Source organism: Malania oleifera, chromosome 10 (assembly GCF_029873635.1).
Source record: "Malania oleifera isolate guangnan ecotype guangnan chromosome 10, ASM2987363v1, whole genome shotgun sequence".
Taxonomy (NCBI): Eukaryota; Viridiplantae; Streptophyta; class Magnoliopsida; order Santalales; family Ximeniaceae; genus Malania; species Malania oleifera.
Genome location: NC_080426.1, coordinates 34,851,085 through 34,863,618, shown reverse-complemented (window position 1 = coordinate 34,863,618; position 12,534 = coordinate 34,851,085). Strand labels below are relative to the sequence as shown.

The following is a 12,534-nucleotide window of genomic DNA, read 5'->3' as shown; positions in this document are numbered from 1 at the left end:
GTTTAGAGTGCTGAAGGATTCGTGTGGAAACGTTTTTCTTTAAGGTTAGGATTTTTTTTGTATTTGAATATTATTTTTTATCATACTGCCCAAACAAAAACATGCATGAAATTTTCTTGTTTGAATTATATAATCATTATTGTATTTCTATGTTTTTTAGCATGTTTGTTTGATATAGTAACAATTTTATGTCCGAATGCATGTTGCTTATTAAGTTTGTAGAATGAAATGCAAGTTGTTTCTCATGTCTTATACATGAATCTCATTGAATTTTTATGCTCCCTTATAACATAATATGAATCAAGAAAAATAAAAATAATAATATTACCATATAGTAATAACATGTGAATTTGTAATTTATATTAAAAATTATTCAAATACATCCAAATCCAAATTTAAGATCCAAACTTTTTTTAACGAAATAAAGACACTCTACAATTTATATACTCAAACATTTAAAAGAGTTATAAGATGACTAAACTTAGTGAAATTAATTCTTGATTACTCATATAACTTATAAATACAATTTTGTTTTGCGTAGGTTTTTTTTATTTCCCGATCATTGATCTAAATGGCAGGAAGCTCAAGCAATACTCCGGTGACAGTATTATTGTATATAGGGGGGACATCATAACCGGAGCAAATGGTGTTAGTTACAGTAGTCCGCCAGTTCGACCTATTCGAATTGGCCATAGGAGTAAATTAAATAAATTATATACGAAGATATATAAATATTTGCATATTGATCCAAATCAATATGCATTGCGAGTGACCGCAAGATACCCTTTGCGATGATTAAACAATACAGTCATCTACGAGGATGTTCCCATATCTGATGATTATGATCTGCGCATTGTGTTGGACGCACACTGCGTAGGTGAGACATATTTTACGGTGCAATTACATGTCGAAACCATTCCTCAAATGGGTGTAATCGCGGCTAAGCAGCCAGAGGCGCTTGTCGGGCATTTGGATGAAGTCGATGAGGACACCCAACGAACACGTCATCTCAATGAGAGTGCGGAGGTTGGTAGTATGCCTAGTTTTGATTATAACGAATATCTGGGATCGTCATTCGAGCCGCCAACTTACAAAGCACCTGTTCCTGACACGTATTCGCAGGGAGGCTGCGCAGACGTCCCAATAGAGGAACCATCATCGTTGTTCGCCATTACGAACGACACATTGGACGAGGGCATGAACATTACAAACGATGTTCATCTTGTAGATGAAGACATGCACGAGCAGGAAATGGGTGAAGGGTTAAATGATGCCCCCGATGATGTGAACCCCCCCCCCCCGGTGACACGAATGACGCAACGTTCGACACCCAAATCATGGACGAGCCTCCGATATACGGTCATATTGACCTAGATGCTGCAGATTTAACTACAGTGGATGACCTTCCTAGATGCTGCAGATTTAAGCAAATCTCGCTATTCGAAAGCAAACACGTGGCCGCCAAGAGATTGCACACGTGGGAAATCTCACTACTTGGTGTAACAAGATTTGTTTAAATCATTCTGGGAAAATTTCCCAGAAAGGGGTATTATTTAATATATTTGAAAAAAAAAAGTTAAAACGGGAAAAAACTACATCAATCTTTGTCTTCTTTTTTCTTTATTATCGTTATTATTACTATTCTCAATTTTCGTAATTTATTTGATAAAATCCAAACACACCAATGTGAATTAATGAAGCATTGCACCCCAAGAGAAATTATTTAGTTAGTGTCACGATTTATGCAACAAATATGTTAGATATTTTTAAAATTATGAAAATTTTGAAACCCTAAAGTAGGTGCCTAGTATTTTTGAAATATGATAAAAGATCTGTATTTTTTTTTATCAAATCTCATAAGAAGTAAGTATCTTTCACCCTATATGTTTTTTGAGGCAAAGTAAACAATTAGAAAAAATTTAAATTGAGAAGGCATGACACTCTCAAGAGTGCTGAGAAACCTTATTGTCCCTTATATTTTCTTTCTATATAAAATATTATTAAAAAAATGTTTGTTTTAATATGACTAAAAACTAAGAAGAACTAAGTATCGATAATGTGTGAAATTAAATTTTTGTTCATAAATTTGATATATATATTCTTACTTTTCTTAACAACCAAACATGAAATTATGAATTGCTTATTATTTTCCTTTGCTTTCCCTAATATTTTCTAAGTTCTAAATGGGACTTAACTGTCACTTCCAAAAATTGCCATAAACCTCCTATAGGGTTTGTCAAGAAAATACCAATCTCCCCTCAAAAGGTTCAAAATCCTTTTCCTTTTTTTTATTATTATTTTTTTATTTTTCAATCCTCTATCAGGCAATTGTGGTTGGTTGTTCATTAAAATTGTTTCAGCTAACTTAACAATTGATTGAAGCAAAAACTCACATTGATATTCCCTCCATGCCCATGGAGTTGGTTACACCATTATAGTCCATGATTTGGTTCTCAATATAACTGCCATAACATGGATCTTATTTATGGAAATCCAGTAGAATCGAATGTGTGATATAACCATAATCAGGATCAAACTTGGATGAATTAAGCAAAGTCTTAATCAACTAAAGTTGAAGAATCAACAAATAAACTGTGATTAGAGATAAAATGTCACTGAAATCCAAAGTTAGCTAACTCTCTCCGAAATGCATTGAGACAGCTAATTAGACATCTAAGGGTAAAACACTATTTCGATGCAATTCCTAATAACAAATACTAATATCTCAATTCATTAATATATTTTTTTCCGTTTTGAGGGGAGGAGATTGTAAGTAGGGGTGAGCATAATTTGATTATAAATTAATAATAAATAATAATATATATTATATATTAAAATATTTTATATATTATATTTATACTAAAATTTTATTTATTTTTTCTATATTTTATATATATAGAACAAAATGGTGGGGCACCTACGGTGACAGGTGTTGTTCATGGGAGCCACCTAGGGCTCTGGCGAATGGAGGAAGGCATCTTCACAATTCAACAATATCACGCCACACACATGTGGAGAAAGATACATTACATACATTATAATCAAATAACAACAACAATAGTTCATGATGAATTGAGAGATTACGTCTCCATGGGATGCACAATATAGCTGCTTTGATTCCCCCCCTCCTCCAAACCCCATTCTCAAACTCCACACATGTACATTTCTATCACTAGCCACCAACAATTGGGCTCCCCAGCAAAGCATTTGACAAATATAAGATTCGGGCTGAGCATCGTCTCCCCCCCTCCCCCATAAGATAAATAAATGGCTAATGACACAGCTGACTGCAACCTATACATATTCTGACTCAGGCTTTAAATCAGATAATAGGTGCAACAATTACCAAGCCACACTGCAGGATATGAAACGTTTAGCTGTGATCTGCTTCCACAGGTGCCCTATAATAAATAATGGTCTCGTTTGAACTTGAAGGATCAGCATGATGCTGCCCATAAAATGCATAAATACCAATTGAAATAATACTGAGGATTACAAATCTCACCCATGCTTCATAGTGCAACTGCAATAAGAACAAGTGGGTTATTACTACTTGAGTTATTGACTACACTTTCTCATTGTAATTAAGCATTTGTTTCCTTGAAATGCACTTGAAATGCAAACCTGGGCAAATAAGAAGATATTAAAGAAGATGCAAATGGCTGGCAAAACGGGAACCCATGGACAAGAAAACCCAGGTGGGTTGACATAGACCTGCAGGAGTGGAAAGTGTTTCGAGAACAAAAAATCAGATCTGAAATTGGATAATTCAAACATGCAACTTATGCAACAGCTGTAAATGCAATTAGATGGATTATGGTAACACATGCAAAAGAACACAGCCTCCATTCTTCCACGAGTTATTGCATCACGACAAGAGGCAGATGGCTCTTCCACACATTAGACTAGAATCCAAAACACGGTAAAAACAACGACCCAATGACCTCCCCCTATGGTTTGCTCATTCATTTAAAAATACCCTCCCCATGGTGTTCAAGAAGAACATAGCTAAAAAGTGATGATCATCAGCAATACTTTAGTTCAGAGCAGCAATGTTTCTGATCTTTGAATTTCTTAATCAATACAGAAGCAAGTCTATTTACCTGTTAGGCTGTTTCTTGTTAAAAGGCCAGGTTGGGACAAAATCATGCTCCTGAATTTAGTCTTGTTAGTTCTGCTACTGTACTTGATGATGATCCATCACCTAGGACTAGCAAACCACAAGGGAGTTCATGGTTAATTTGAAAATTTTCAGGCAATGGACTGCCAATGCAAGAAAAGTTGTAGAAGTGTTTTCCTTATATCTATATTTTCGAATTCCATCTCAGAGAATTATCATGACACAACCAGGTTGTATCAGTTAACTGCAAATAACTGAAACCCCCACTTCAACCCTTACCTCCTTTTTCTACTTCTCCAAACAGTGACAAATTCACTTCCCTCTTAGATCGACATCCAACACCCAGTTCAAATAATAACTAAAGAACTTGTTTCCAAAGTGTACATCTGTTAGGTACAGTTCATTAATTTACATATGATGGGGAATGCAAACAAAGTAAAACACCATCATATGGAAACCCAAAATGTTAATGCGGTGTTGCCAATTCTTATTTTCAGCCGTGTCTTTATGACACATCTTGAATTCCCACTATGTTTAACAGTGTTCCATAAAGCAAATAGTTGAGCTAAGAGAAGATTGGCATGTGGCAATATTTTCATCATCAATTTATAGAGAAGAAAATAAGCAAGCAGCAATTCTTTATCCCCTCAACTCTGTATGGCCATTGATTGATCTCATAAGACAGGTGCTTAGAGAGAGCACCCTTAGTAGAAGAGCCTTCCAAGTGACTACATATGGCAGGAAACCAAGTGGTCACAAAAGGCAGGAAAAAAGTATCAGAACTCTCACTGCACAGAGAGTAGCAATGTGCAAACCACTAAGACCCAACACCATTGATGAAGTCTATATTTCATGTACATCTTCCTCAAAATTGCACTAGAAGAACCCACAATTACATACCTACAAGCGCATAAAATGAGGAGTCTATATGCTTATGTATGAAACCACATTCTTAAAACATAACCTTTGTTGGTTCTAATATTTGCCTATTAAAGCATTTAATACTGTGTGAATGCATGAATGCAGTACAAAATGTAAAGAAAAGATATCCTCTACATAGAAAAATAATACTCACTTGGCGGCAATAGAGAGCAGCAGAAGCAAGGATGGCTATAACTACAGCTATAAGCAGAAGAACAAATGAAGCATTGATGCGATAGAAAAGTCCGGCACTGAAACCACAACAGGCAATTATAATGAGGCAAATGACTCCTTCCCGCCAGGATGAGGTCCACCTGGTAGAAACTTGACTTCCTGTCTTATCCTTCCATCGAAGGGTTACCACACAAGCTGACACAACAGAATAGCCTGTCTGAAACAAGCCAAAGGTTTCGTGAATGTAAGCCAACCAATTTTATTTACAATCAAAATGCTCAAGACTATAAGAACTGCTTAGGAATTTAAGATTCACAGCATGCATCTCTGCTTTGCAATGAGCTGCTTAATAATTTCACAAGATGCATAACTGTTGTGGCTCATAACAAAATAAAAAGAAATTTTTTGCAACCTCGACTAATAATGGATCATATGCTGACATACCAATGAACCAACTGAGAGTATGTGTGACAGCATGTGGATATTAAATAGCCCAGCCAAGATGCTAGCAACAATACCAACCCAGACCTGAGAATGAATAGGAGTGTGGCGTGTCGGGTGTACCCTAGCAAATATAGAAGGGAGTAAACCATCCCTTCCAAGCCCAAGATATAACCGTGACTGCTCAAAAGAAACATGTAATCAAATTGTTAGCTCAACCATGAAATGAGGGAATACTGATTGGTAACTAGTCCATTGTGATTCACCTGAACATAAAGGCCAACCAGAAGGGTAGTTGTTAGTCCCGCAACGGCACCTATGCTGATTAAAACTGTAACGTATTTCAAGCCTTTGGATGTAAAAGCTTCAGCCAGAGGAGCTTCTTCCCCAAGGAACATATAAGGTACCATTCCAGTGATCACCAAGCAGACACTGACATATAATGCAATGCAAATAAGAAGACTTCCCAGGATGCCTATCGGTAAATCACGCTGAAATATCAAATTCAGAAGAGAGATATTGAGGAATGCAATAAAGTTATGTGACTTATTAAATGAAATAATTTAATTATCTGAGTTTACTACAGCAATTCAGTCTCAATATAACATACCTGCGGTCTTTTAGATTCTTCAGCTGAATTAGCAACAGCATCAAATCCAACATATGCAAAAAACACAACAGTTGCTCCAGTCAATATTGCTCCAAAACCATTTGGAGCAAAAGGAGTCCAATTTGAAACATCAACCTCGAAAGTGCCGACAATAATGACAAAAATAACAATAATTACCTGCATCAAAGTAGGTTTCCATCAGCTAAATAGGTTCAATACTCACTTTTTAGTCATTCTTGGTAGCAAGAAAGCAGTGAGAGCTTTTTCTACTCTGGAAAGTATTAGAGCTTATACATATTAGAAGAGGATTCTTGATCTAATATCTTTTTTTTTTTTTGGTTTGTCCAGATGGAGAGATACGAGAGAGTGCTTGAAGGAGAGGAAATGCTACTTCCTATTTTTTGAGTTTGGTGGCTTAAACCCTCAATTTTTGGTTTAGTTGGCAGCATTTGGTAGATGTTCAGGCTGCCATAGACTCTAATGGTTCTCTTTCACTATAAATCTAGCTTTTTTGGTTCTTGGGCTGCATCCTCTTGGTGCCTTTAGTCCTTTTTTTTCCTTGCCTATTATTATTTTTTTTTTCTTTTTGGGGTTGGGAGGAAGCAATTGCTTTACTCTCGTAGTACGAGAGAAGTAGACCTAAAGGCAAGGGACATCAACCTTTCAAAAAGTTCCATTCTTCATATTTAAGAACTTGTAAAATTAACAAATGTGCAAGGGCACACACGCACAAATGTACACATGAATGTCAATTCTTAAAGCAACATGGAAGTAGAGAAATGCTACGCCATAATCCAAGAACAAGAAAACATATGTACTGAACCTTCAAAAGATATAGCACCAACAAGAAAATAACATTGCATAACATTACAGAACTATCATATACACCAAAAGAACCAATCAAAAGGTGTGCAATGGGAGAAGAAAATTAGAGAACATGTTTTGCAGGCACTGTTTGATTTGAACATGGAAAAAAGGAATCAAATAACCAACCTATTTTTCCAAGAAAACATTACATCAAACTACACAATAGCAACTCGCTTCATTGATGATTAAAACTGAGAAATGCCAGTTTTTGTTACGTTTTTTTTTTCATTTTCATTTAAAATCAACTATGGAACATGTTTTGCATTTTTAAATTTTCCTAGTAAATTTTGCCCATTTTAATTCATTGTAAGGTTTCCAGCTCTACATCGTATTTTAGCACGAACTTGATTGAGATAACCTCAAAAGTTTTTTGTTCCTTTTATAAAAGTATGTAATCATCTTGTAAGCCTCATCAAGCTTGCACCACATAAAAGTCACACTGTTTCCTTAAATTTCAGTATCATTTGCTAACAATCACATTAAAAGAGAAAGGATAACAACAGTACCTTTGTTACTGTCATAAATGAGTTTAAAGCAGAAGATTCTCCAACACCTCGACATAGAACAACTGTCAAGAGTACTAAGAGAATCGGAGCCAATATATTGATAGATAGAGCTCCTCCGAAAAATTCTTTGCCACCTTGTCCAATCCAGCTTGGAATGTTTTCCTTAAAAAGGGGAAAAAGCTCCAATACAGTAATCACATAGCTCGCTAAGCTTCGTGCTATACTGGCTGCTCCAATGTGATAGTCAAGCATCAGTTGTGCAAAAACAAGGAAAGCAGTGAGCTCATTAAAAGCTGTGTATGTGTATAAATATGCTCCCCCAACAACAGCAGGCAAGCAAGAAGCTAGCTCAGCATAACAAAGTGCATTCAGAACACAAGAAGCTCCCGCGAGTATGAAACTAATTGTAACTCCTGCATTAAGATAGAAAATAATGATTAAACGACAACCATGTATTCAACCCAAACAATAAAGTTTCAATAGAAATATTGAAACATTTTCCTAATTCAGATCCTTTTTCTCCTCTTTTTTTTTTTTTTTTTCTCTCTTTCATTTTATGGGCATTAACCTCCTGCTTCAAACACTTATGTTAGAATTTATTAAGTAATCATAACTTAATAATGCCTCATCATCTGTTTGAATCCCGAGAAACAAGAAAGAAAAGCAAATATATGGAAAGTTGAAAACTTACATAATTGTTTGTCTACTACTTATTTTGGTCCCTTGCAAAAATCAAGGGCAAAGGAAACAAAATAACAAAAGGTCAACTTAAGTCACTCACGATTGTCTAGCAAATTTCCTTTAGTTTTTCCTTTTTTTTGTGTTCCCTATAACCTGAAAATTAACGCAAATCGTCACACTGCACATGAAAGCCACAAACCTTTCTAGTCTCTGTCTTTCAAGATTAAAATATTCCCAGAAAAATTTTTCCTCCAGATATATACAACATTTTTCTGAGTGAAGATAGAAAGTGTCTGAAACGCAATGTTCGAAATAAAATTGCATTTATGTAAGAACCGTAATAAAATCAAATTCTTCAGTCGATATTCAAATTCAATTTGAATCTAAACTTTAAAAATCGACTTTAAATGCAATCAATGACTCAAATGTTGAGAGTGAAAAATTCAGCCTGCGTCTGGTTCGCTGAAACGAAAAACCAAGTAACAAGAAATCAAAAGAGAGAGAAACCTCTAAATCTTACATAAAATATGTCGTCTTGATTTCAAAACGCATTTGAAACAAAAAACCACACCTCAACTGGACAAAGGATGACAGAAACAGTATTCTGATAATTCAATTTCCCTCCCCATATATTTTCCCGGCGACCAAATTAACGAAATGGAAAGCGAGGACTGACCGGGGCCGGCGTCGCGGGCGACCGTGCCAGTGACCACGAAGATGCCGGCGCCGATGGAGGCACCAACGCCGATGAGGATGAGATCGAGCAGGCCGAGACGGCGAACGAGGCCTTCGCCGTCGAGCGTACGAACGGAACTGTCTGGAGCTGGAGAAGGCAAGGCCTTAGTTCTTAGAGCAGACGACCAGAAATGAGAGCGCGCCGAAGATGATGAAGAAGCCGACGACGGCAAAGCCATACTGCTCGTCTTCTCCCCTCCCATCCCTCCCTCCCTCCCTCCCTCTTTCCCTCTCTCTCTCTCTCTCTCTCTCTCTCTCTCTCTCTCTCTAGCTCTGTGTTGGTAGGCAGATGGGATGACTACGTTGTGACCCGCGCATTTTTCTCAATACACAGATGCAGCGATAATAAATATAACGAATTACAAAATATGAATCGGTTTATTAAATACAATGTTATGATAAATCAAAACCTAACGGATTCCCAATTTAATTTATTTAATTTGAGTCAACAATAATATAATAGTATAATTATATAATAACTAAAAAAATAATATAATAATATAATATAACTGATCGATTTTCAAATCATTATAATTTTGTAAAAGAAAAATAAAATATTTTACTTGAATTTTGATTTAATGTGTACATTTATACTTTATTTGTCTAAATTAATCACCCAAAATATATTGTTTTAGTTTGGGTAACCATAGGTTCAGGAACGCAAAATTGAAACTGAACCAATAAAGCAAAATAAGGGGCTTTTTATGGCCTCCAAATTTTCAATCCTAAATTATGATTGTTTCAAATTAAAACATGTCTTTATTGTATATTTTTTTTTTTTTTTTTGGGTACGACCCGGGTATCCGCCTACCGTCAACGACGTCCGTTTTATTCTTTCTTTCATACATCCTTGACTTAGTTTAATTATAAGGGCTTGCCCAATTTAACATATTTATTTTAAAAGTATATAAAATTATTGTAGACGTCCAAAATCAAAGTTTGGGTTTATCAACATTCCTCGAATACTTCTTTAGTTAGAATAACAAAAGCAGAAGGGCTTTAGCAACTGAAAGTCAAAAAATTGCTTTCAAATGTTTGATGAAATATTTTCTAAAATATAAGACTTTATGGGATTTTAAAGTCTTCCTGAAAACTAAGATGTAGTTCCAAGAGGGGGTGAATTGGGTTTAAAGAATTTCTTTTAATACTTTTCAAGAATCATTAACCTCTTTTAATTCTTTTAATGAATTATTGACTTCTTGTTGATTTTTATTCAATGCACAACAAAAACTTATTTACTTGTTTAGCAAAAGCTTGTTTACTTGTTCAATCCACAAACCAACAACTAAAGTATTCAACACAACACAAGTAAATAAAACCTAAACAATTAACCAACCATTCAACAATCAAAGTATTCAATTGACAAATATTGTTGACCTTATAGGTCACGCTTGGTTTTGATTATGACAAATACTCATTATTTCTAATGAGTGTTTGAGACTTTGTGTAGGAACCTAAACATGTCAGAATCAAGATGCACGTAAAGCAAGTGAAGATTGAAGATCGTATCTCATTGTATTGTAATATATAATTCAATCATTTGGTCTGTAATAGTAATTAGGGCTTTAATTGTAAATAATTACATGCATCACCTGCATGATGTAATGTGTAAGCTCAAAATGAAAATGACCTTAGAAGAACCTTAGGGACACCGAATTTTTTCGGTGTCTTCAAAAAGGACCTGAAAGTGACCATAGGACACTCACCCTTGCACTTATATTTGTTAGGCACTTGAATAGGGTGTCTGTGAATCAAAACAGGACCGAAATGCACACTTTGTGCACTTTCGGTCGACCGGCACGTACAGTTCATTCTGCCCCGATCGACCGCAACTGGTCTGGGTCAACCGGTTGACCACAGCCCGGTCGACCGAACCCTCTTAGTTCATTTGACCCCAGTCGACCGAACCTCCAAAGAGTCAACAGTTTGACTACCTGGTCAACCGAATACAAAACGAACTCCAACGGTCTGGTCAACCGAGGGTCCTCGGGAGAAGTCCCAACGGTCTAGTTGACCAAATCACCCAGTTCAAATATCCCTAGTCGACCGAACCGCACAATTTGGGAAAATCGCCTCTCCTAGTCGACCGACCCTGAAGTTCAGAGTTGGCCTAGTCGACCGAACCATATGAACTTCGATCGACCGAAAGTGTTTCGTCAACCGGGTCTCTCGGGTTGTTATGAATTTTTTTACCGTGGTTAATTTTTTAAAACAGGGTTAAAATAATAAAAACATCATTAATCTTTTCTAATAATCTCAATCTTGTCTCCAACGATTATAATTTTTTGGGTGTCTATAAATACCCCTTCATTTGGGAAAATTAAGAACTTGATTAGAAAACAAAAATGAAAAATTCTCTCTCAAGAAAAATAATCTCTACTACTCATACTCTTTCTCAAAATCACTCAAACTTACCTTCTCAAGCTCCTAAATCTTCTGTAAGTGTTTTGAGTGTTTTTGTAATTAGGTTTGCTCTCTTATTGCTTGTGATTGAATTGATTTTCATTGAGAGCTAAACCTAAATGTTCTTAAAGGGCTTTGCTCATAAGCCTATCATAGGAAGACTTGTCTAAGCTTTTGAGTGTTGCACTCGTATTACAATATCTTAGGAAGCTTGTATTTTTTTTTGGGTTGCAAAATCATTTTCAAACTTACTCAAATATCTTGTGGGTACAATAAGAAACAAGAGTTGCGTACAATAATGCTTTCACACAAAGCAGATTAGTACAATTTCAAAACTATATACCTCAAAGTAAATCAATATGAAATTGAAATTGAAGTTCAAGGAAGTTTATCACCAATTAATTCTTTCAATGATTGAAAGATTCAGATTTGAAGCACAAGATCAGTGATTGAAAGTCAGCAACACTCAGTAGAATTCGTGCACAATATGGTAGCAAGAGAGCCTTTGAATGATGAGAGCAATTGAGAGAGATTGAGAGTTGAATTGTATACTTGGGTGTTTAAAATCATTGATCTTGAGGCTATTTATAGACTTGATAAAATGAATTTAGTCGATCCCCAAGTTTACTTTTAATAGTGCCCAAGTTTTAATTAAGTTTGAGCCCCAAGCAATATGATTTTAAAAATCTTTTCATTATAAAAATTTAAAATTTTCCGTGTGGCAGTAGCCTGTCACCTTTTGGTCAGATGTCTGTCACTAAATACACAGTTTAATTTCAAAGTCAGTAAGGTGGCAGTCGCCTGACAAGATATTTGTGAAAAGATATTTGTGTTTGTGATATTAATCTTTGTTACATTATTTATTCAAGTACACATCATTTGCTGAATACAAAGATTGCATGTCCTTTGCAAACCAAGCATATACACTATTTGCGTAATTAATATATTCTGCTCTTTGGAATATTTGAAACTTGAGTGATATCTTTGTTTAAGCACCTTGATTGAGAATATCTTGAAATACAAAGATTGATTTTTGACACTCTCACGCACTCATTACACAGATAGAAAATACTTTG

General features: G+C 35.5%; 1 protein-coding gene across 1 annotated transcript; it reads right to left on the bottom strand.

The window, feature by feature from the left end:
• Nucleotides 1–3,012: 3,012 nt before the first annotated feature.
• Nucleotides 3,013–9,369, bottom strand: LOC131166889 (cationic amino acid transporter 9, chloroplastic-like). The gene is made up of 8 exons (XM_058125509.1): nucleotides 8,997–9,369; nucleotides 7,640–8,052; nucleotides 6,267–6,443; nucleotides 5,923–6,147; nucleotides 5,660–5,836; nucleotides 5,196–5,432; nucleotides 3,625–3,714; nucleotides 3,013–3,523 (listed from the first exon to the last, which is right to left on the bottom strand). Exons 1-8 carry the CDS (start codon nucleotides 9,256–9,258, stop codon nucleotides 3,374–3,376), a joined length of 1,731 nt encoding a protein of 576 aa, XP_057981492.1. The 5' UTR covers nucleotides 9,259–9,369; the 3' UTR covers nucleotides 3,013–3,373.
• Nucleotides 9,370–12,534: the final 3,165 nt, after the last annotated feature.

Excerpts from the sequence above, each read along its gene's own strand:
- LOC131166889 (XM_058125509.1), bottom strand. The coding sequence starts at position 9,258 with ATGGGAGGGGAGAAGACGAGCAGTATGGCTTTGCCGTCGTCGGCTTCT. Across the intron at positions 5,837-5,922 it reads TGGTTGGCCTTTATGTTCAG|TCACGGTTATATCTTGGGCT; the intron begins GTGAATCACAAT and ends TCTTTTGAGCAG. Across the intron at positions 5,433-5,659 it reads TACTCTCAGTTGGTTCATTG|ACAGGCTATTCTGTTGTGTC; the intron begins GTATGTCAGCAT and ends GGCTTGTTTCAG.